Genomic DNA, 25,442 nt, shown 5'->3' with positions numbered 1-25,442 from the left:
TTTCATATGAAAGCTTGTCTTTATTGTTGACAGTAGTGTTTAGAAAAATGTGCACAAAGAAAAAAAAATTGTCAAAGTTTATCCACTAGGAAAAGAACCACCAAAAAAGCTGACATATAAATACTTCACTCCAAAGTGTGCTTGTCTTGTGTGAGAGCACACTTGTAAGTGCTAGGTGATTGGTCCATTCAAGTTCAGTGATAGAGCTCAGCCCACACTGGACTCTTACTGACTGAGCTTTGTGTTCGGAGATTGATGTGTGTGTGTGTGTGTGTGTGTTTGTGTGTTTGTGTGTGAGTGTGTGTTTCAATAGTCCAGAGGGGCCATAAGTAGCTGTAGCTCTCTGAAAGTGCTGCCATGGCGACCAACCTGCTCCGCCCGGTTCTTCACTACATTACTGAGGTTCTTCAACTGCTTGTAGCACGCTTTACACTTCTGATGCCTGAAAACAGCACAAAAAAAGAAGAAGTTTTTAAATTTGTCACAAAGTTTTTGGCCAAATTAAAATAACATTTAAAAAGGAACAATAAATGCTTAAACTAAATGAATAAAACAAAACAGTCTATCATATATACACACACAAATCTATAGCAGATAAACAGCTTTTCCACTACAATGTGACTTTGGGTAGCTTTTCACAGCAGTTTGATACCACTGCACAGTGGGTGTGATTACAAAGGCATCACTGCATTGTTATAATAGTATTATTACTACTATAACAAAATTATTAAAATACTTTTCAAAAAGGAAAAATCCTCCCAAAATTGAGCTGCACCAAGTCATACTACTAAGTTTTAAAACAGCAATGTACAAATAAAACATTTCACTTCTGTTAGATACAGAGATGCATAATTACCACAGACATTTATGGCTGTGAAACGGCTTAGTACACTACAGTGCAGTATGGATTTATGTCTGCTATCATTGTTAAAGCTATTAAAATTGCAGTGTTGTGCTAGTTACTGAAAAATAGTAATGAGTTACCAGTTAGTAGCTACTTCATTCAAAAAGTAACTCAATTACTTTATCGATTACTTACACCAAAGAGTAATACATTACTGGTAAAAGTCATTTTTGATTTGCTTTTCCAAAGAACATTTTCAAAGCTCCCATTAATGCCCTTATAACATCACTTTAATTTTGCACGGAGAAAGTAAGCTGTGTATATTCAATGTGCAAAATATGCTGTTATATAACAGCTATAAAAAATATGTAAAACATTAATAAAAAAAAAGTCTCAGCAGTTTTCTGAGCAATATAACACTAGATTTTAAATAGCGTGATCTGAAATAACAGAAATGTCACTGTCTACTAAACTGATAAATTTTGTTATACAGATAACAAATGTGTGCTTATTTATTTGAAACAATAAACAAAGTAGCATTAGTAATAGTAATTAATAATAGTAACATTAATAGTCTCTTGCGCACGCTACAATCAGCCTACGTCATGTGCATCTTCCTACCTAGCATGCATTCAGTCTCTCTCATGCGCACACACTCCCCTTCGCATGCACGCGCTTCACACATCGTCTGCAGTAAATCCCACAGCAGTTTGTCATGACACTTTTATTGATCATTTTTTCCGCAATTGACAGCAAGAACAAACATAGAAGCGTTGTCTGATTGACAAGCAGTACCTAAATGTGTTTAAAAGATTTTAAAATGACAAATGGGACGAATTTATACCCCATTTTGAATGTAAAATATACTCTAATATGTAGTGTAATCTACACAATGTGTACATGTAATCTACACAATGTTTCAATGTGATCCAGTTATGTTGTGGTTTTGTGACTGCTGGTGTTGGTTGCTGTATTGTTAAAAAAATTATAACAGGTAAAGTAACTAGGTTATTTTCGATTTAAATAAATTAAAATAAAATATTAGTTAATATTTTGGGCGTTTTTTTTGAGCGTTTGGGCCGGTTTTGGACAGCTTTTGGGCTGGAAAAAGTCAGCTACATCTGGCAACACTACCTCACACGCACACCTGCAAAATTAATTAATTTACCAACCAACAGACAAACGCATCATATTGTAACAACAACGGAGTTAAAATATTTTTAAAATTAAAGCCGTAACAGTAACTCAGTAGTAACGCGTAATTGCCCAACACTGTTAAATTGACAATTGGTAATTGATAAATACACAACACTGTAATAAAACAATGATGGCATGCCGCAATCAACCATGCTAAAACAATGCTTGTTGTCATCTTGTGACAAAGAGCCACATGCCAAGATGCAAGAACAAAATCTTCTGCAAGATGTTTACGAGGTGAATCACATTCAAAAATGTGTGAAAGCACATGAGGTGCCGCATCCACTCTCTATCTGCACACGCTTGCCACACATCTACATTTGTGAACTCCAGTTCATCATGTCTTTTGAAACGGTCCATGTGGCTTTCTTCTTCGAACAAAAATGGCATTGATCACAACTTTCTGGCATACAGTAGTCAACATTTGAAGATCATCAAGTAGTCATGTTGACTACTGTGCAGTAAGATAGTTGGCAGTGGAAACAAGCCTGATCAGGGTGACCCTTACCAAAACCGTACCACTCAGTAGAAACGAGGCATAAAATGTAAAATCACAGCATCAGTGTTTTTTGTAAACTAACCTCTCCTCTCGAGTAATGTCCACTCCGACAGATGGAGGAGCGTTCAGCGTGTCTGAGATTAATGGCCAGAAACGCTTGAGAATCAGCTTCAAAGACATGCAACCAGTCTGCACATAACTGTAGAAGGAAAAGAGAGGATGATTTACTTCATGGCTGTGACACTCCATTGATGTACGTCTGTCTCAAAACCTTATAAACTGCCTTGTTTACTGTGCTGCCATTCAAGCAGACAAAATGGATCCTGCACTGATTGGAAATGCTCCTCATAAGCAGGAAATTCATTAACAGGCACTCAAGTGCTCATCGTGAACAGCACAAGAGACCATAACACTCACTTGATTCTGATTCTGTTACTGCAAAGCATAAAGATAATTTCACCCAATATTACATCCACCGCCCATACATATGGTTTGAAAATAACAACAAAATTAAAAAAAAATCTTGATAATAGTTGTTAATACTATTTGATTAATAAAATGGTTTAATCATTTCAGTTGTGATAAAAAGTAACAGTAAATATACTTTAAAAATGTACATTTTCTTAATAATATTAAAAGTTTTCTTATGTAAAATTGTTCTACATGTGACCGTTTATAATATATTAATCATGTTTTATATTTATAACAAACAATAAAATGTGTAACAATATTTTTTAACTCTAAATTACAATAAAAAAATTGCTAAAGTATTGTAATAAAAATTATTAATATTAATATTATAAATTTAATTAATATTTATTATTATTAATAATATTTAATTATTTATTCATATTAATATTTATATTATTATTAATATTAATAATATAAAAAATAATTGATAACAAGGAAAATACTTTAAAGGTCCCATGAAGTGTTTTAAAATGTGCATTTTTATTCGATGTTTGACGTAATCTCAACTGAAACACTAAGAGAGAGTGGGACAGAGTAGCTCCTCCCCTTTTTAAAAAAACAGCCAATAGAGTTTGTTTTATCACAGCTCTGTCAGTGAGAGTGGTTGAGCTTGAACGCATCAAAAGAAAAGTAAAAAGGTGCGTTCGACTTTATGCAGCACTGCGCAGATCAATCGAAATCTGTCTTAAAGCGGTGCATGCTGGTTAGAAATCTTGTCAGGATTGATGCTGCGCCGATGCCACGTGACTGTCACATGTGGCATCAGTGTACTGCGACAGCGCTCCGAGATCAGACGGCTGATTCAGCCAGTGCAGCATCTGAAGAGCAACTGCTGGAGCTCTGATGACGACACCGATATTACACGATTGGCCGAGTTCACCACATGACAACAAACACGTGTATTTCAGGTTTATAATTGGACAAATACCGATTCAAAAGTTTCAAAACAATTAACTTTTCATCCCCTCTCTATCCTATACACATCTTGCTTATTAAAAGACTACAAATATTTTACTGCAGTATCATCTTTTGTTAAATAATCTGGTTATAAAGGTTAGCTTGTTTGCACAGGTTTATTTTCAACCTTTATATACAGACTATTTACTGCATTCAGCTCCATGAACGATTTAAATGATATATTTTAGTGAATAACCTAAATATTAAGTAAAATAAGTCTTACAGACTTGAAATAAAATAATCATCATTGTTGATCCTGTCACCCTAAAGCTTTTTTAACAAATTAAGTTAAAGAACTTTTTTATTAAATAATTATAAAATGATTTTATGAATATAATATAAGTATATATTTTATTTCCTGTCTAGCCGTTTATGTCTGGTCTTTCTGGGAAACTTCTGCTTAAAGTGTAGCTTACTTATTTTACCTTTTGTTCAATCTTTTTGGATTAAATTGCTTTTTTAAAAATGCTTTCATTATCCAGAATAATCTTATTTATTAAGACTTAATCAAAACACTTTGTTTTGCGTTTTACATGGGAAAGATTTATATCTATAAATGTACATTAATGTAAACCACTTTTTAGCATATTTAAACAAGAAGTATTAGCCTAAAGTGATGTTTAAACTCCTAGAATTTGTGCTTATTGCTTTGTATTTAATAGACCGGTTCATTTGTATGTTTATATTACCCTCTCATTTCCCCTTAATTTCTCTCATGCATTTGTTATATATTTTATTCATAATTCTCCCTTATTGTTTAAAATTGTACAAACTATAGTTTGTAGAGACTGTATTCTGTTTTATTTGAAATTGTTTTGTTGTTATGAATAAAAAATAAATAAAAAATGATGACGCCATGTGATCGGTCATCATGACTGCAGCAACTTATGAGTCCCGAAGTGTCCAGCTGTCCGGCTTGACGGCTCCGTTTTCAACTCCGCCCCCACCTGCGCTTGGCTAATCTCGTTGATCACTGACTGTAGCTGTGCTTCATGTCGAATGCACCTAAAGAGAAGTGTCTTGAAGGGCCGGGGCATGTCAGAGACTAGAGAGCATCTGATTGGTTATGATGTGATGGGAAACTGAAGTATTGAAACAAATGATCAGGTTTATATCTTCTAGATGCAAATTTTGTCACCGTTTTGGAGCACACTAGCTTATAGATATCCTAAAAATAAATAATACTGATACTAACATCTGAAAAAAAAAAAAAATTTATTTCATGGGCCCTTTACTTATCTATTAATTATTATTTTTATTATTTTTATACAAAATATTAATACACAAAACTATTGATTAATTAAAAACCCTAATTTGTTGTAAAAAGCAAAACTAGCCTCATTTTATTAAATTAAATACATTTATTAATTAATTAAATTAATTGCCCTAAATGACAGGAATCAGTTTAGTATTTTTTTAGTAGTTTGTACATTTTGAAAAAAAGGTTTCTGCTGCTTGAACATTATGTTGACTCACCTTTCATATCTGCTCTGAAGCAACTCCTCAATCTGTGGCAGGATGGACGTGCAGAGGTCCAGTTTCCACAGTGACCTGAAACACAATTACACAACTTTCAGTCAGTTCAACTGAAATGATGCTAACTGGAACATAACTGCTTATATTTTGTGGATGCTTACGGCTTAAGGTTGATTATGTTGAGGACGTCCACCACAATAGAAAGATCATTCATAGACACTGCTGAGTCCAGGGACGTCTGGCAACACAAAGAAGAAAGCAAACAGTGCTTTTTGTGTGCTGCTGCTGCTTTCAATAATAGCCCATTAAGGCCCTCACTAGATTACATTAGAAATACATTTTGGATGCGCAGCAGTAAAAGTATCCATCAGCCAGGAAGAGATCTCTCATTACAATCTGTCCGTCCATCAGTTTATCAAAGCTCATCAGCTTGAGTGCTGTTGCTCTTACCTTTACATCACCACTGGCCCAGACGGAGCGGACACTGTCCAGGTTTTTAGATCGACTGCTCAGCATTACGCACATGGTGTCGTGCCCTTTCCTGATCTGTGCTAAGGCCTCTTCATCTCCCATTGCGCTGGCTTTAGCATTTCGTGCATGCTATTAAAACAAGCAGAAACACTCAGTACTTTGCAAATTGACACAAAAGAGGTCGCTGAGGGCAGAACAATAGCTTCTGATAAGTTATATAATATTAAAATAATATTTACACTTGAGGTAGTATGTACTTTTAATAACGCTTTTTATTTAAAGGCGCCTTTCATGACAATTAAGGTCACCGTACAGGACAGCTAGAACAATCAGTTCAAATACAAACACACACACACACACAAAAAATAAACAATATAATACAATTCAGACTTTAAAAATGCAGTCAGTTCAAAGAGAATAGGCTGTTCTAAACAGATGTGTTTTGAGTTTGGATTTAAATTGTGAAAGAGAGTCTAAAATGACGGAGATCAGGAGGAAGGTGAATTCCAAAGCAGAGGAGCAGAGTGGCTGAAGGATCTGCTCCCCATGGTGACAAGGCGGACAGAGGGAACAGTGAGGTGAATGGAAGAAGAAGACCCGATTGTTCGGGAAGGTGTGGCGATATGAACAAGGTTAGAAAGGTATGGAGGAGCGAGATTATGGATGGCTTTAAAAGTGAGAAGAAGTATTTTATAATTAATTTTGAAAAAGATGGGAAGCCAGTGAAGTTATTGTAGATTGGGTGTGATGTGACAGATTGAGGGAGTTTTTGTGATAATACGGGCTGCACGGCTTTGTACCAGTTGTAATTTATAAAGAGTTTTTTTTTTTTTTTTTTTTTTAAGGAGGCCAAACAGAAGGGAATTACAGTAATCTAAACAGGATGTGACTAAACTATGAACAAGAATGGCAGCTGAATGAGGTGTGAGGGAAGGATGTAAACGATTTATATTTCGAAGGTGGAAATAATTTATTTTACTTGCCGTATTTCTTTGATTGGAAAAATACAGTCATTTAGATTAATATGTCAATGAATTAAATAAAAATAAATATGTTTTACAAAAAACATGAACAATTATATTTACAATTGAATAATTATATCCACAAATATATAAATATAATATGAAATATAATATATATTTATAATTGAAAGATAAAAAATATTTTCTTTAATGTAGATATTTTGTTGTTTATGTGATTATGCAAAATTATTAGAAAAATAAAATCTAATATGTTGCAGTATCATATGATCTCTAACTCTCTCATCTGTACCATCCAACTCAAGCAAAATTGAGTTGTTTAAAACGAAGGTTTGAAAGCTCTGCCAATCATGCACATTTATTTGTTAATATCATTGAAAACTTGAGATCACAGATGGATCACGTTCCAAAACAATATGCCAAAAATTTGATCTTGCTAAAAACTTGAGTCGTAAATTGAGACAGAAGTCATGGAATTTCACAATTCAAAAAAGTAAAAAAAGGTGCAATAGGAGTTGTTGGAAAATACTAACTTTAGCCTGATAGCACTGAAAACCTACTTCCCACCCTGCATATCGTACACTAAGCCACTCTTCCTAAACAAATCACTACATCACATCACATTGACCAGAGTAAACTTTATATTACAGTTGGTAATTACAATAGCAAACTTAAAAATGAAAGTAAGTTATTGCGGTTAGCCTGGCTGTCTAAAATGCATCTGTAAACGCGTACTGTAGATGACAATACATTCTAAACGAAAAGTGGACAGAGGTATGCAACTGCATATTTTGACAGGCAGGTAGGACAGCCTATCCTTAAGTTTGGACCTAACGTTTCAAATAGGACATTTTCTTGGTCCTACACCTTACACGGGATATTAAAATGCATTTTAAATGCATTTGCCCACTTAATTTAATGATTGCTATCATGATGTCAGAGACTTTCAACTTTCAACCAGCATAACAAAAATCGTTTTTACAGAAAACAAAAATTGTTTCTGCGGAAAATTACATATCGCACATTTTAAAGCAAATCATTTGAAAAGACTTTCAAAATTGCCTTTGAAACAGACATAATTAAATCAAGTGAACTCAAGAGGGAGTCAATAGCTAGTTTACTATGCAAAACTGTTATCCATTCAAAGAAGTGGTAGTTCACTTTTAAGTGAGGGGAGAAAAAGCTTAAAAAGTTGAGCAAGTCCCAACTTCTGCAGCGAGCAACGCCTCTGAAGCGGCGCCAACAGATCCACAATGCAGTTCGGCAACGCCTGACGTCACCCATTCAAAGTTAATGGGAAGCGTTGAAGCTGACGCCCTGTGTGAATGGGGCGTAATACTTGTAGATTTTTATGTTTTTGAAAGAAAAACCATGCCAACTTCACAAGTGGACAACACATAAAAATAATAATAAAACAGTAAGTTCAGTAATAAAATGAATACAACACATCTGTCTTTAAACCTCTTAAGTTAAAATGCTAAAAATGAAATTCTCTATGGAGAAGATTCCAGAACCTGACTGTTGCAGTCTAAAACCTGGCACACTTCCATTGTTCTGCAGTATTTTGCAAGATATTAATTTGTAGTGATGAAGCCTTTTGCCATTTTTAATCAACTCGTGGATCCATTTACGCTTATGAACATTGCCATAGAAACAGAAAACGTTTAAAAGGATCTGAACAGCTCCAAGAATCACCATCCAATAATTACAGCAATTCAGACACGATATGAGTGGAGCATAATATAGAAGTGAATCAGCTCACGGAAACAATAGTGCTAGACAGTAATGTTAACATCCATTGAACTTACAGAAAGGAAGTCTCCTGCATTGAGTCCAATTGGCTCGTTGCGTGTTGAGAGGATGATTCCTGTGGAGGGTTTGGGTTTAGTGGTATTAACCACAGGTCGAGATGGGGAGCTCGCTGATGTGGTTACCACTGCTACTGGACGGGGAGCAGCGGCGATCACTGTTGGTTCCACTCTTTGTACTGGAGTAGAGGATGTAATGGGACCTTTCAACTGTCCTGCCTGAAAATACACAGAAAAACAAACAAACAAAGTTAAAGTAAAAATAAAGAAAAAAAGGGCAAAAAATCTGGGCCAACACAATAAATTCTGGCAAAAGACAAAAAAAAAAATATGTTTCATGGTAAGCTAGTTAAAAGTCTTTTTACATCATTACACCACTAATTAAGTTAACTGGTCTAAAGGTATTTAGATCAGTGAAATTCAAAATATTCAATCTGAGCATAACAATAAGCTGTCTTTATATTTTTATCATGCTGGGTACTGCATGGCGGGACATGCAGTGCCCAGAATGATAACAATATGCAGATATACTTATTATTGTAGTTTATGCACAGAATCGTTGTAATGCATTCTCACTGATAAATGAGATGACCAGAGCATCTGGTCTGGTTGTGTATGCACGCATGTTGATATCTTTTAGTGTGACTCTTAAATGGGGCTGGATTTCTTCAAAATCTGTCGCAGCAAGGATCAACATTTATCTTTCCTCTCATTATCCTTTTCCTCATTACTTTATTAATATGATTAATTGAATCAGTATTTAATCTTTAAAAGGATTTTGACTAATAAATAAAGTGACCACAATGCCTAATGTTTTAGCAATGGTCAGAGTCTGGTCCCTATCTTTGTCTGTCTATTTAACTTCATTTTGAGGAGAAACAAAACCAGGTCATGGGTCATGTAGACCTCTTGAGTGGAACTCCTGGCCTGATGACTGGAAACAACCGTTGCTGTTGTTATATATATGTGTTAATGTTGTCTAAGGTGATTTAGTTATTTTTATGGTTAATTCTTTTTAAAGTAATTCCTTTTTATGCTAGATCAATTGTGTAGTGAGAATATAGCAGCCTGAATGTTGTGTATACCAATTTTAAACCAGTTTGAGAAAACAGCTGAGAATACAAAGAAACAACCTTGAGCTTTTACAACAGATTTTTCTCTTGCAGATGTATATTCGTCCGAGTGGTCAGATCTACAGGTCTGGGATTAGCTCAGAATAGTCTGTGGTCGACCTGACCCAGGACCTTCATCCCTATCTATAGACGCAGATACGAACCCTGCATTGACATACCTATTTAGAGTTGTCTATCTTTGCTTTAACCAATCAGAACCTTTTACTTGAGTTTCTGGTTTTGTATAAAGGAGTATGTGTTGCTGTGTTGTTCTTACTGTAAGTCAGAAGATCAGCCTGCGAGCTCTGCATTAGTGTGAAGCCCTTCTGCCATACGTCTTCTGTAAAATTTTCTTAATTTTTATTGCATCTTCAACTCTAAGTCTTCTCTTTATCTATCTAACACACCAGACTTTTATTTGTAACAGTTAATCTTCATCGCCAACACTTTAGACCAGGGGTGGCCAACCCTGTTCCTGGAGAGCCACTTTCCTGCAGATTTCAGTTGCTACCCATATCAAACACACCTGGACCAATTAATTAGGACCTGAACACCACATGATAATTACAGGCAGGTGTGTTTGATGCGGGTTGCAACTGAAATCTGCAGGAAGGTGGCTCTCCAGGAACAGGGTTGGCCACCCCTGCTTTAGACAGTAATTATTAAGTGAGGGAATGATCTTTGGTTTTTAAAGCTTACTTTCCATTGCTAGCCTCTCCAACATTACCTACCCTACCTTTAAAATTAAGTTTAGGCCTAAATAAAGGCTTAGAGCAAGCAGTATCAAAAACTACAGTTATAAATTGGGAGATTATTTTTTTCATTTGGCTGTCAACCTATTGAACTTAAATCTCAACTGCTGAACACTACTATTATATTCAATAAAATCATTGATAAGGCACCTTATATTGTGTTTGCAATGATCCTCCACCCTTCTACCTCACAACTTGCAATATGTCACAGAGCAGTTGCATGTAAACATGTTATATTTGTACACATTATTTGCACTTCGGGTTAGATGCTAACAGCATTGCATTGGCTGTACCTTTGTACTCTGCACAATGACATTAAAAACTTAAATCTAAACTATAAAAATATTCTTAAATAAAAAAAAGCATACCCTGTCTATTACTGGAGTTACAATCTTAACTACTGGACCGGGTTTCTCTAGCACACTCTCTGAGAAAGAATGCTCTAGAGGTGCTGGAAAGGGTTCTGTTGTTTTAGGTGGTGTTCGTGCTGCAGAATGAAACAAAGACCCAGAGAGAGACAAAGTCAGATGTTAATGAGAAAGGTATCATAATGCATGTGAAGAAGCATAAGGTAACAATGCTGGTTATATATTTTGTGCAACTGCAACTCACAGATGACACTGCGGGGCTGAAAGATCTCTTTATAATCTTCAGGGTTGGTGATTTCTGCGCTGCTCTCTTTGTCTTCTTTCTCATCCTCACTGCTGGGACTTCTCCGCTCTCCTTCTGGACTGCGCCGATCAGCTTCTGAACTCTGCTTCATCCTACACACAAATAAGGGTGAGTCTCCTCAAATTCTTGAGAAAATGGTCTAAAATAGATACATATGTAAAATGATGCAAGATACTCTCTGCAGTTAAAATGTTTCAAATGTTTTTAAAAGTCTTAGATCACCATAGCTGTATTTATTTGAAAAACAGTAAAATTAAGTTAAAAAAAAAAACAAAATCATCATCAAGCAGTTGAGAAAACCCTTTCTAAAAAACAACAATATTGTATTTAAATGAGTGCATGTCATATATTTTCTTAGTGTACACAAAGTGTAGATCTTTATGTAAGTGTATGTCATACACTCAAGAAAAAAAACAAAAGCCATAAACATGAGCCAAATAAAATTTACAGATAAGGAAACTAGTCAAATATAAAATAAAATACATTTACAAATGTTTAAAGACATTACCTAAAATGTAATACAATTCCTATTTAAAAGCTTAAAATGTTTAACCCGTTAGGCAGTCTGCAATATTAGCATTGTTGCCAAAAAAACAAAAAAAACAAAACGCACATTGTCTGGGTTTGGTGTCAAAATTTATTTGAGCCACATGCTGGGCTGCGTTATACTAGAAAAATGTAACATTGGCTTTTTTATTCTGCGATATGAAAATAAATTTCACTGGATGGTTTGAATAACTGCTTGGAAAGAATCTATAATTTTAGATTGATTGGGATGATTCTGTAGGGGAGGGCATAAAATATACATTTAAAAAAAAATCTACAAGCATAGATCAATTCAGTATAAAAAAAAAGATACAAATTAAATTAACAGCATTTTATTGTTTTTCAAGGAGTCCATGGTCATTTTCTTATCAATTAAATTAAATTGATTATTATTCTTTTGTTTAAGTAACAAACGGTACAATTTATTATGCCTGAATGCTTATAATACCCTCACACAATCACAGGCCTCAAAAAACACTTGCAAAATTATAAAATTTTATTAAAGACTCAAAATTGATGTACTCAAAATGTGACTATTGCGAATGATCACATTTACATGATATCAATGCTGAAACGATATTTCGTGCAGCCCTACCACACATCCTAGCTACAATACTCTGGTATTTATCTTAAAACATGTCCCGGCCCCCAAGTTCACTACATGAACTGAATAAAATTGACTTATTCCTCAATTTAATATTATAACGAGATAGTTCACCAAAAAATTAAACATTCTGACCCTCGAAAGGTTCCTAACAGATAGGAGTTTATTTATTCTGTTGAACACAAAAGATTATACTTTAAAGAAAGTTGAAATTCTGACTTCCATAGAAAAAAAAAAAAAATGATAAGGAAGTCAATGGTAACAAGATTCCAGCTTTCTTCATCTTTCATGTTCAACAGAAAAAAGAAACTCAAACAGGTTTGGAACAAGTGAAGGTTTAGTAAATTATCCAAAGCAACTGCATGCTATTATATATATATTTCAAGTAGATGAATTCTCTGAAAAACCACTGAACCTTAAAGATCATAAAGTGCTTTCAATTGTGATTTTTTTTTATTAGATGACGTTTGATGAAATTTCAACTGAAACATGAAGACAGGGCGGTACATGCGGTACCTCCTCCAGCCAATCGCGTTTAATGTCAGCTCTGCCAGTGAGAGTGGTTGAGATCCATTGCATTAAATAAAAATCATCTTGAAGGGGGCAGGACATGTCAGATACTATAGAGCAATGCTTCTCCACCACGTTCCTGGAGGGCCACCAGCTCTGCACATTTGGCATGTCTCCTTAACCAAACATACCAGATTCAGATTATCAGCTCATTAGCAGAGACTAAAAGACCTGAAATGGGTTTGACAGACAAGGAAGACAACAAAATCATGTAGTGTCAATGATCGTTCAAGAACGTGTTTGAGAAACACCGCTATAGAGCATATGATTAATCAGAAGATTAGATGAAAAACCAGTATGAGATGACATTAAAACTAAAATAATAATAATAATAATAATAATTGTTGATCTATTTTTGGCAGAAGTGACAAACTGCAAGCCTTTGATGTTTAGATCTTGTAGATGCAAATTGTCACTGTTGTAGAGCACACAATACTAACATACTAACATCTTTATTTTCATTTCATGAGATCTTTTTTTCACATGCAGCTCTGTCGTAGGTGTGTTTGTGTCACTGTCAAATGATACTCAACCACACATGGACAGAATTAGCATACGCTCAGAAACACCAACTGGACTCGATCTGTTTGAACATTAAGTTTGCACTTGTGCTGTTGTACTTGAAGCACTCTGATCACAGGGACAGTGTGCAGACTATAAAGTATACTTTGGATCTACAGTGTAAATAGCATGTCCATTAAAACTAGAAGAAGCATCAAGTCAACATGAGCAAATGCGGTGCACATTTAGAATGTCAAAATTAATAGATTCTTCGATACATCTTGATCTAGATGTGGACAACGCGATAATAGTTTAGCAATAGATCATAACTAGTTATCACATAATGACATCATGTATTGCATATGTGCTATGTCACAGCAGCCAACTATGGAAGGGAGGCAATCGCTGAAGCATACTAGGGCGAGTGACATGAGACATATGCAAGTAATTAAAACGTTCCAACTACTAAAAGCAGAAAACTGCACAGGATAGTCTTTCACTGACATTGAAGGTACAGTAGAACCCGATACCCTATATCATTGATAAATGGATGCTGTAAAGCTATATCTCCCAGTCTCTCTCTCTCTCTCTCTCAATGTGGACCCTTTGACCTGCTACCGTGTCTGATGTAACGTTTCCACTCCTCTCTCAGTGGTTATAGCAATACTGTACTTGTGGATCCAGGCACAAGCTTGTCTGCAGAGCAAGTTCTCTACCGCATCAATAAGAGGATTTGCCCAGGAGCAGATATGAATGGAAAGCAATGGATCAGCTGATGTCTTCACATCTTCTTCAAGTGTCCGTGTCATCGCTCCATGAACAGCACTGGTCATTTTCTGTTGAGCACGTGAACACGATGGGCAATCATAGGCCTTTAAAGAAGCACTCTACTGTTCTCAAAAAGCAAGCAGTATCATTAACATTAACATAACAGTATCATCCAAATGCTCCTGTGCCTGATTTTGTTGACTAATAATTTGACTAATACCCCATTGTCCACATCTGAATCAAGATGTATCGAAGAAACTATTAATTTTGACTAGGCATGGAACGATAACTGTTTTCAAGGTATATCGCGGTTTGGAAAAGTCAAGGTTTTAAAACCACCAAAATGTTCTGTAATACTGTTCCTAAGGTATGTGTGAGATTTTTCCTTAACATTTTTTTAGGACAACAGTCTCTAAAGCCGAAAAGATATCCAAAGATGCCGTTTTAAATTGTAAAGAAATCTGTGTTTTTGAAACAAATAAAGCAAGCAGAGGTCAATGATTCATTTGAATTATTAAGCCTGACATGTTTTACCAAAATATTATAAAGGTTTCAAAAAATAGAATATATCGTTTTTAAAGAGGAAAAAAAGTTTTTGTTTTTTACCCAGACATTTAAAAGGAATATATTTTAGAGCAGTGAGCACCATACAGTGATACTGTGAAACCGTGATATTTTTATCCAAGGTTATCATACCGTCAGAATCTTAATCGGCCCATGCTTAATTTTGACGTTCCTAATGTACACCGTATATACTTATGTAGACTTGTCACTTCCTCTAGTGCAGGGGTGGCCAAACTTTTTCTTATAAAGTGCCAAAACCCAAACTTTATTGAGGGCTGTGTGTCGAATTAGGTAATTTCCTAATTTATTTGCTAACATTTAAAAATAACTAGACAACGTTGCTTTAAAACATATTAGATACTGAAGCAGTACCATTAAATATTTTGTAATGAACTTATAGTAAAAACATAAAAAATTCCGTTTATAACACCTGTCAAGCTTTCGTGCCTGGCACGGCTTTTACAATGTGTGTGCGCCGGTGTCAGACATTGCCTGGGATATAATGTCATTTTTGGCTAACAGGTGAGATATCTGAGAAAGCCAGAAAAAAAAGGACTGCAGTATGCCTTACAGGGGTATATTCACGACATATTAGGCAACCAATTAGAAAATAACTGAAACAAAATTGAAGCTAGCTTAGCCGCTTTATATGCTAACCATTCAACAGCTTAGCTCATGCTCAGCAGGAGAGGTGAAATTTTAAAATAATCTAATAATAACAAATGAAACTGTGATTTCTCTATTTTTAGCCAAAAAGCCTGACAGATTAATTATTGTGCAATGAAATATAGCGTTACTAACCGACAAGGAAACACGCATGACAGTGCTTTAACATAGTTCATTCATAGAAAGAACAGCCAGAAAGGGTAAATTGATGGATTTGTGTTGAATATTAGCGTCACTGACCCATAGCAATGTGCAGTAAGTTACCTATAACAGTCAGTATGTTTGTGTGCTCTTTATAAATTACTGAAAAACAGCTTGGGGTAAAGTATATTGATCGCAAGTGCTCAATTTGTGATCATATCTCGTTTTTTTTCTGTTGATTTGTAATATCAAACATTCGTAGTTTGAAGCAGATGGAAATATGAAGTTCAGTAAGGTTAGCAACAGATTTGCAGATTCGTATTTTCCGGATCAATAACTCAAGTCATTATGACCTATTTGTTATTAGTATAACAAACATTCCCAGATAGCAAATAGTAATCCGCCCGAGCTCGGCTTCCCTTCGGCATCGGCGAGTGTTATCCGGGCCGAGTATGGCCCGCAGCTTGCTCTCGCACATGTGTTTGTGATGTGGCTGGCAAAGGCTTAAACGGAGCAGTGCTCAAAATATAGAGTGAAAAAAAGGAATAAGACAGCTGTGAAACATAACCTGCTTTGTATTTTTGTGGAGGAAACAGCTTAGACCTGTTTAGGGTAAGAGGTGTGCGAGTTATTGCTGTCAGTCTATCACTGAATGTGTCAGGAATATCAAAACAAAACCTACTTAGCTCCGCTCCTTTAGCGCCCCTCACACAGCTTGATCCACGCTGGCATTTCTCCTTTTGGTTTTTGGTTTTGAAGAGGGGAAAAAATTCCACCATCCCGTCCAAACTTTAAGGGTACCAGGTGTCAGATTTGCACAATCCATATGCACTCGCTCGAAAGCTTTTCATTCAGCATTCACCCCAACCAACTCCCTATCATTCTCCCTCTCTTTTCAGATAAGATGGTGGGCCAAACCAAAGGTTCCCATGGGCCAACTTTGGGCACCTCAAAGTAAAGGAAAAAAAAAAACAAGCTTAAGCTGCACCTGGTCAGTACCTGGATGGGAGACCACATGGAAGAGCTTGGTTGCTGCCTAAAAAGGTATAAGTAAGACCAGCATGGGGTGCTTGATGAGGTCTGCGTAGGTCTTAATGCCCCAGTATATTGATGGGGACACTATATTGCTCATCGTCTTTCAGATGAGACATTAAAGTGAGGTCCTGACTCTGTGGTCATTAAGGGCACACTCACACTATGATATTCGAACCATGCCCAGGCCCGTTTACTGGATTGTATGAGAAGCACGAGTGCTCTGAATTGGGTTCAGGCACGGTTCTGTTGGCCGGCCCTGGCCCGGTTGGAAGAGGTGTGCCAGAGCGCGGTTCACTTAGGCTTTGGCGCAATACGCTTGAATTGTGAGTGCAAAGCGCGCCTGAGCCCGAAACTGAAGATGAGACGTGACTATTAAGGGACTGTTTGGTATGGATTTATTCATTATTCTTACGGTTCAATGAACGCAAACTGTCATAGATTATTAAAGACACAAACCCTTTACTGCACGACAGCTGCACCTTTAGCAAACCTCCTAATACCTGCAGCATGAGAACTTTATGATTGTTTATAAGTGTCAAAAGTGGCTGATCTGCTCTGCAAAATATTTAACTGTGTGTCACTGCATCCCAAACCACTAAAATGATATAACTAAAGAAATCTCCACTGTGTTGACCAAGATTGCTTCTCTACTGAACAGCACATCATCGATGACATAAGCACGCTCAGGTGCAAATGCAACTAGGGTGTGGGTCGTCGAGGGAAACGGGAGTGGGGACAAGCGTGCTTCGGCACAGTTCAAGGCAACTTTACATAGTGCGAGTACCCCCAAAAAATCCTTCGAAGAGTTGGGTTTAACTCTGGCATCCTGGATAAATTTGCCCACTGGCCTGTCCAACATGGCCTCCTAATCATCCCCCTTATCATAATTGGCCGTATCACTCTGTCTCCTCTCCACCAATCAGCTGGTGTGTAGTCTGGTGCAATATGGCTGCCGTTGTGTCATGCCCACTGGTGGTGGAAGACGAGATTCACCCCCCAAAAATATGTAAAGCGCTTTGAGTGTCCAGATAAACGTTTTAAAAAAAAATGTAAGAAATCATTATTATTATTATTTTGTATTATAAAGCATGTTTTTTTTTAGATTGTAACATTTAAGATTTATTTTATCTGACTGCTTATATTTAGACAAAGTTGTATTCTTGTGCTGTGAAGATAAAAAAATTGTGGATAGAAAGCATCGTCAATGCACTGTGATATCGAATTGAACCAAATTGATAACCGTACCTGAACCATGAGACCAGCATAGGTTTATATCCCTAGTGTACATGCATGATGGAAAGAAAAAGAATCTCACTCCTGTCCAGTGCAGGATGTAGTGGGCCGCTCATAATTCCGCCGAAGTGTTGTTCCCAGTGCAGACGAAGGTGCTGGAATAGGTTTGTCCTGAATCAACCCTTGAATCACAGATCCAGACTTCTTCACTCGGTTGAGATCCACAACATACCAGCTCACATTAGTGTGACTGTAGGATACTGCGATCTATTCAAGACACAGAAGACAGACAAACTGAATAAAAAGCCTTCAAAAGTTTTCTCGACGGTGTTCATCAAAAAAGCATTTCTGGTCAGATGGCCCCTGTGCACGTCTTCAGAAGTCAGAGTGAAAATGGTCACTACAGGACCTTTTCCACCAAACAGGTTCATTTAATCATACCAGAAACAGAGTATAGCTAGTTCAACAAACAGCACAGCACCCACACATGCCTGCCTGTGGGAAAAAAAAAAGATAAAAGCACAAACCATTTGGTTGTTGCTGATGGCCAGGTCAGACACTTTGCCCCAGCCTACATGCACTACATCAAAGCAGCGGTCAGGCTCCCAGCCGTACACCCGTAGTGTGTTCTCTGAGCCACTGTACAAGCAGCTACCATCAGGGTTAAATAAAACACTTCTGCAGCAAAAAGACAGAGAATTCAGCTAGAGGTCAAAGAAAGAATAACAAACACCCAAATTACAAAACCGATAATCACCTCACAACTCCAGTTTCACCCTCCGATGAGCCAATCATGTTAAATTTCTCCAGGTCCCACAGCTTAACCGTCCTGTAAAAACATAGAAAATGCATTAAGAAGGTGCCAAAGGCAATAAATATTTTCAAAAGCAAATCTGAACACATTTCATTCAAGTTACAAATAAACAGATATCCACAAACTAGTCCCTTATTCACACACACACAGACAGACACACCATACCGATCTGCACTCCCAGAGGCAAGCAGGTATTCATTGGGGTGGAACTGCACAACATTAACCGCTGATGTGTGTGATGTGAATTCAGTGATCATCTTGCCTGCTATAAGATCCCATAGCTATATGGGGAGCAGAATGAAAGTATGCATTAAAAACTAAATCTAATTAGAAAGACATTTTTTGGAAACGAGATGACCAGTAAAGCTCTCACCTTTACTGTACTGTCATCACTGGCAGAAGCAAGCCATTTCCCATCAGGACTGAATGCTAGACAGCGCACAGCCTGAGTGTGACCCTGCAATAAAACATACATTGTATTAGGCACATAAACAAATCCAATAATTTTACATTCATATAAAGCCTGTGTAACCAATAAATGAAGCACTTTCAAAACTAAAGTGCTTTAAAAGGCATTAAACTCAAAACAGCTTGATAAGTGCCATTAAACAGAAAATGAACATCTAGAGATTATAAATTGCATAAACAGCTGAATCTTGCACACAAAAATATCCCATTTCACAAAACAGATGAGCAAGATACATTGAGCTTCTCAATAATCCACAGATTAATCATGAGCTCAGACACAACTGAGGGTTAAGGGTGATTAGCCTGGCTTCTGACTGTACAGACACACACAAAGTCAGCTTAGTGCTTACCTTATATCTGAACACACATCCTTTCCTTCTCACATCCCACAACTAAACAAGGAATACAGAAATTGAAAAAAATGTGAGGTGACACAATCTAAAATAAGCACAGAATATCTAGTCACTAGGCCTGTCAGAAACATGAAGTCTGTGTTCATAATCAACTGTCATACAAATAGAGATTATTGATTGAGATTAACGATTTGTTATTTAGTTTATTTTACAATATTAAATAGTACATTTTATATTATTGGTATATTTTATAACATTTCATTCAGCTTTAATCTTAGGCCCAATCCCAATTCTACAACTTAGCCCTTCCCTCTTGTTTTGCACGTTCACATGAAGGGGAAGGGGTGTCTCATCTCTCTTTAGCTTAAAGGTGTAGAGCTAAGGGGAAGTGCTAGATACACCTTCAACGGACATTTTTCAGGACCACACTCGAAACCAAGAAGTAAGAAAATTTCTCAGAATACACAAGCTACAACGGCAGCAGCTGCACAAGGAGATTAGTATGTTAAGAGAAATTAGTATGTTTTGTCATTGTTACGAATTTTTACATTAGACAAGCATGCGTTTTATTACATACATACCAGCATTCCTGGTTTACCATCATGCTTTAAAAAAACGCTAAATTTTGCCATCTATAATCAATAATAATAACTCCTGTAGAGCAGTCCCACAACAATCTGACACTCGATGACACACAAATAACCTGTCAGAAAAGTCTGGTGTCTGGTAATTACCTTTTAAAGGTGTCTGCTATAATGTTAACGTTGTTTTTGTGTGTTTACATACATGACTACGGCCATGGTGTAAATACACAGAACAGTTACGATCTTATTGCCACATTATATTGTTACAATAACATCATATTGTTGCCGTAAGTGATTTCCTGAAGATAAATACCAAAAATAATGCAACTAGAAAAACTACAGCAGTCGCAATCATCGATCTTATATGAAGCAAGAGATCACAATGACATAAGATGACATGTGCAGGTGTTGTCAAATTTCTTAGGGGTAAATTTGAAGCCTTAAGGGTACAAAAATAGAATTGGGATTGAGCCTTAACCTGTTTCGCACTGAACCCATGAAGCCTGAATGTAATATTATAAATTATATATGCTGAATGAACAAAGAACTTTGTCTTCATTTATTTAATAAATATGTATGACAAGCCTTGGTAGTCCTACACAAGCCTCTTTCACACAGATTCCAGAAAACACATAGATCATGTTTTTTTGTGAGAATTGTATTAGCATCTTTGTTTTTAATTGATTCACGCTGCCAGTGATTTTCTGGATTTGCAACCAACCCATGAAGACATGGCAATGAGACATAGAAATACAATGTACAAAGTTCATTTTACCTATAAGCAATCCGGAAATTTTCTACAATCAAAGTGCAGTATGACAGTGGCTGCTGGAAGTAACATTAATCAACAATTTTTCCAGACAAAATTTCAAATTCATCAACCTATGTTAAGATAACAAAAAAAAATCTGAAACCACAGTTAGGCTACTGTATAGGCAGCTTGCTACAAAAACTTTCATGTCGAATTTATTTAACACACCTTAATATTGCTGTCCACAGAGCCAGATGCCAGGTATTCTCCCATGGGGTGAAAGTCTAGACTGCTGATGCTGGCCTTGTGCCCCATCAACGTGCGTAGAACTTTGAAAAAAAGAAAAAAAATTCAGTGGACTCACAAACAGACATTGAACAATTTGTCAAACTCAAAAGCATTTCTGGTCAGATGGCCCCTGTGCATGTCTTCAGAGATCAGAGTGAAAGTGATCACAACGGAATCTCTCCCACCAAACAGGTTCATTTAATCATCCCAGAAAGCATGAGGAATACACTTATTCCTCTACATGTAAATCTTTACATCAAATATTGGCCTGCTATCCCATCATAGTGCAGAGCATCAACTCAAATTTAGGCAAAGCACATTTCTAACCATTACTTCTCAGTAAAGATTGATTGGACGAACCTTATAGAGCTTATTAAAACATTTCTAGGGCTTATTTCATCCTATTAACCCACAGAAATAAAGAAAAAAAAGAAATGTTTAAATAATGGACCATTTAAATGTTTTTACATTTGAAAATTACACATCTGCCTTCATGACTTGTCATTTGCATAGTGAAAAAGACATAACATATTAGCACGAACACTGCCCTGTTAAATTGGGGCTGTTTACAAAATAATTTGTATGGATTTAAGCCCTTTTTCTATGACAGTAGTGTTTTGCGGCCATGAAAACTAGTCTCAAAATAGAGGTATTTTAAATCACATTGTGTACACGCACAAATAAAAAAAAGGAAATGAAGTGAGTTTTTAAGCACTTGGTTGTTGTGTACACATGACATTTATTAGGTACTAACTTAACAAAAAGTGCAAAAAGGCATTTTACAAACCACTTACTTTTAGCAGCCTCCAAATCCCAAAGCCGAAGAGAACCTGACAGAGAACCAGCCACCACACGCTCTTCAGAACTGTTGAACTGGATGCATCCCACAGCACTGGTGTGGCCCGTCAGACTCTAAAGAACAGAGAATGAACATCAAACCAAACAAATGTGAGACACTCCTGTAAATCTAAACAAGCAAGAGGATGCTACCATGATGCAGTTTGGTTTGCTGACAGCCCAGATATTGACTCTGCAGTCCTCGCCGCCTGTGGCCAGTAGACGACCAGAGGATTTCCCCAACACCAGTGAAGACACATTGCTGGAATGAGCCACTATCTCCTCTGAAAACCACATAAGACAAAACAGAAGCCGGTGACATTTTTCGAATACTTAAACATTAAGTAGATCTTGACTGCTTAAGTTCTGGAGTGTCATGCCTAGGGAATTTGTACTCACGCAGTTTCCATGATGTTATAGTGGTGTTGGTGAGAGCCATCGTGATGATTGTGTGGACTGGGTCAAATCACTCTGCTCATCCCACCAACAAAGAAATGTTAGGGATGCAACAATATTACTTTGTTTTCTTTGTCCATCTGTTTAAATGAAAGAGCTCATATAAATACAACGTCACTCTAAACAACTTCAAAAGAACACAAAACTAAGGTGTCACAATGTAAAGCATCTTTTTAAAAACTTCTGAATGCCAGATTGTTTTTATATGGAATATACACTTACTGGTCACTTTATTTGGTACAAAATGTCTAATAAGCCAATCACATGGCAGCAAATCAGCATTAAGGCATGCAGACATGGTCAAGACAATCTGCTGCAGTTCAAACCGAACAACAGAAAGGGGAAGAAAGGTGATTTAAGTGACTTTGAATTTGCCATGGTTGTTGGAGACAGGCTGGTCTGAGTATTTCAGAAACTGCTGATCTACTGGAATTTTCACGCACAACCATCTTTAGGGTTTACAGAGAATGGTCCAAAAAGAGAAAATATCCAGTGAGCAGCAGTTCTGCCTGCACAAATGCCTTGTTCATTCCAGAGGTCAGATGAGAATGGCCAGACTGGTTCCAGCTGATAGAAAGGCAACAATAACTCAAATAACCACTCGTTACAACTGAGATCTGGAGAAGAGCATCTCTGAATGCACAACACGTCCAACCTTGAGGAGGATGGGTTACAGCAGAGGATACACTGGGTGCCACTTCTGTCAGCTAGTAAAAGAAAACTGAGGCTACAATTCACACATGCTCACCAAAATTTGACAATAGAAAATTGGAAAAACATTGCCTGGTCTGATGAGTCTTGATTTCTGCTCGAAATTCAGATGCTAGGATCAAATTTTGGCATGAACATGAAAGCATGGATCCATCCTGCCTTGTATCAATGGTTCAGGCTGGTAGTGGTGGTGCAATGGTGTGTGGGATATTTTCTTGGCACGCTTTGGGCCCATTAGAACCAACTGAGAATCGTGTCAATGCCACAGCCTACCTGAGTATTGTTTATGACCATCAATCCCTTTATGACCACAGTGTACCCATCTTCTGATGCACCATGTCATAATGCATGAATCATCTCAAACTGGTTTCTTAAACATGACAATGAGTTCACTGTACTCAAATGGCCTCCAGTCACCATATCTCAATCCAGTAGAGCACATTTGGGATGTGGAACAGGAGATTCGCATCATGGATGTGCAGCTGACAAATCTGCAGCAACTGTGTGATGCCATCATGTTAATATGGACCAAAATCTCTAAAGGAATATTTCCGTTAAATATGTTGAATCTATGCCACGAAGGATTTAGGCAGTTCTAAAGGCAAAATGGGGTCCAACCCACTACCTAATAAAGTTGCCGGTGAGTGTATTTTCAATATTAATTTTTGACATCTGAAATTCTCCAAAAAAAATTGCTTCTTTACTCATTCTGTTGACTAGCAATTTTATGGCAATTAATTTTTTCTTTTTATTGACTTTCAAGTGAAATAACTAAACATTGAGAAAGTGCTTATTTAGAAGAAAAGTTCAGATGGCTTTTTGGATCTGAATTCGTAAATCTTTGTAGCCAAATTCATGACAGAGTGAAAATGTAGTAGTTATTTGGTTATTTTTCTAAAAACGTTGTTAAACTGCCAAAAGCATACAAAGCATGTTTTGGAATTAACAGCCTATTTTACCTGAAATTGAAATAATTGTAATAGAAGTTTTGAATAACTATTTTCGCGAAATTACACCCCAATATTTATCTTGAACATAACCTAGAGGGCAAAAACATTCTCAAAACACTTCTATTTCATCTGCACATCAACATTTGTAAGTTAGACTTGGGAGGTTTTGAGGTTAACTTGTTTAATGGTCGCCTTATGACACAGTATTACCGTAAATTTAAACTACTGCATATAAACTAACGTTACTGTTTTTTCATTAGAAGTAAAAAAATAAACTCTGATGGTCCAGTTTAATGCTGTTTGCCCCGTCTAATCGTAATATTGTGAATGCCTATTAACCCCCATAACAACAGTTTAGTTATTCTCTTCGATGTTATTATCTTGCCAATATAAGTACGTTAACGTGTTTAAGTTACGAACAAAGGGAAGACAGGTTCAATTTGAGATCTGACTGAAACCTATATTAACGTTAACGTTAGTCTAACAAAATGCATACAGAATTTTTTTACGTTTACGTTACAACTTTTTAAAAAGCCGATTGAAGCGAGGCATTTACAATTCACGCTGCCACGAGACCCTGTTTCCACGGCTAACAGGTTATGGCTAATTTGCAATCGACCAGTCCTCTCTCTCTCTCTCCCCCCATTTCGAAATATTTTAACAACTTAACAATCATTCCATACTAACAAATATAATAACACATCCATCCATCACTTCTCCGGCTGAGTAACTTTGCGCTAGTTAGCTAAGATAGCTTCGCAAGGTGGCTAAGGAACTCATCCGAGCTGTAAACAAATCGCCTGCATTTACCTCATTGCTTTGTTTTTGTTGTTCATGTTAAAGCCCATAGAAAGTGGTCTTGTAACTTTACTAGATGAGAGTTGCGGATAAAAAAAATTGACCAAGAAAACAACTTTACTCACTTAAATTTTGCTGTTGTCATGTTGTATCTGATTGGTTGCCAACTAGCCGTAGCTTAGCAACAGTTCTTACCTTCGCTGTGTTGATGACGTTCAGTCTAGGTTAAATAGAGACTGTCATTATCATCGTGGCTGCAGTCTGCCGATAGAGACAGACCAGATCAGCACCAATGAGAAAAAGATTACTTTAGGCTAGGACGAAAAAAGATCCGAGTGCGCGCATTCAGAGTGGGCATGCGCATTACATGTCTGTCTCTATGCAACTGCAGCAACCTTCAACACATCGGATTTATTCCATGTCATCAGTAAAAACTCCTGGACCCAACTTGGAGACCAGACAAAAAAAGAATTGGAGCATCAGGGCAACAATTGAGAAACAACAGTCCTGATTTAAGAGTTGAAACAGCTGTGTTTGACATCCAAAAACGAGTATTGTTAGGAGA

At 36.7% G+C, this 25,442-nt stretch overlaps 1 protein-coding gene across 3 annotated transcripts; it reads right to left on the bottom strand.

Annotated features, from left to right (window-relative positions):
- On the bottom strand, positions 1-25,246 carry katnb1 (katanin p80 (WD repeat containing) subunit B 1). Of its 3 annotated transcripts, none has more exons than XM_087259055.1 (19): positions 25,073-25,246; positions 22,362-22,498; positions 22,116-22,246; positions 21,920-22,037; positions 21,066-21,166; positions 19,500-19,541; positions 19,055-19,138; positions 18,847-18,962; positions 18,625-18,696; positions 18,395-18,545; positions 17,950-18,134; positions 11,180-11,331; positions 10,936-11,054; positions 8,704-8,922; positions 5,895-6,044; positions 5,606-5,682; positions 5,445-5,519; positions 2,623-2,739; positions 1-442 (listed from the first exon to the last, which is right to left on the bottom strand). In XM_087259055.1, exons 2-19 carry the CDS (start codon positions 22,399-22,401, stop codon positions 307-309), a joined length of 2,085 nt encoding a protein of 694 aa, XP_087115181.1. In that variant the 5' UTR covers positions 22,402-22,498; positions 25,073-25,246; the 3' UTR covers positions 1-306.
- Positions 25,247-25,442: the final 196 nt, after the last annotated feature.

Source organism: Danio rerio, chromosome 7, assembly GCF_052040795.2.
Source record: "Danio rerio strain M-AB ecotype USA chromosome 7, GRCz13ab, whole genome shotgun sequence".
NCBI classification, from domain to species: Eukaryota; Metazoa; Chordata; class Actinopteri; order Cypriniformes; family Danionidae; genus Danio; species Danio rerio.
Note: the sequence above shows the minus strand (reverse complement) of the source record. Positions and strands in the feature narration are given on the sequence as shown.

Bases quoted from the DNA above. Each gene is read 5' to 3' on its own strand.
- katnb1 (XM_087259055.1), bottom strand. From the start codon at position 22,401: ATGGCTCTCACCAACACCACTATAACATCATGGAAACTGC. The intron at 22,247-22,361 runs GTGAGTACAAAT...TGTGGTTTTCAG, and splicing joins TATAACATCATGGAAACTGC to AGGAGATAGTGGCTCATTCC. The intron at 11,332-17,949 runs GTGAGATTCTTT...ATTTGTGTGTAG, and splicing joins ACATCCTGCACTGGACAGGA to GATGAAGCAGAGTTCAGAAG.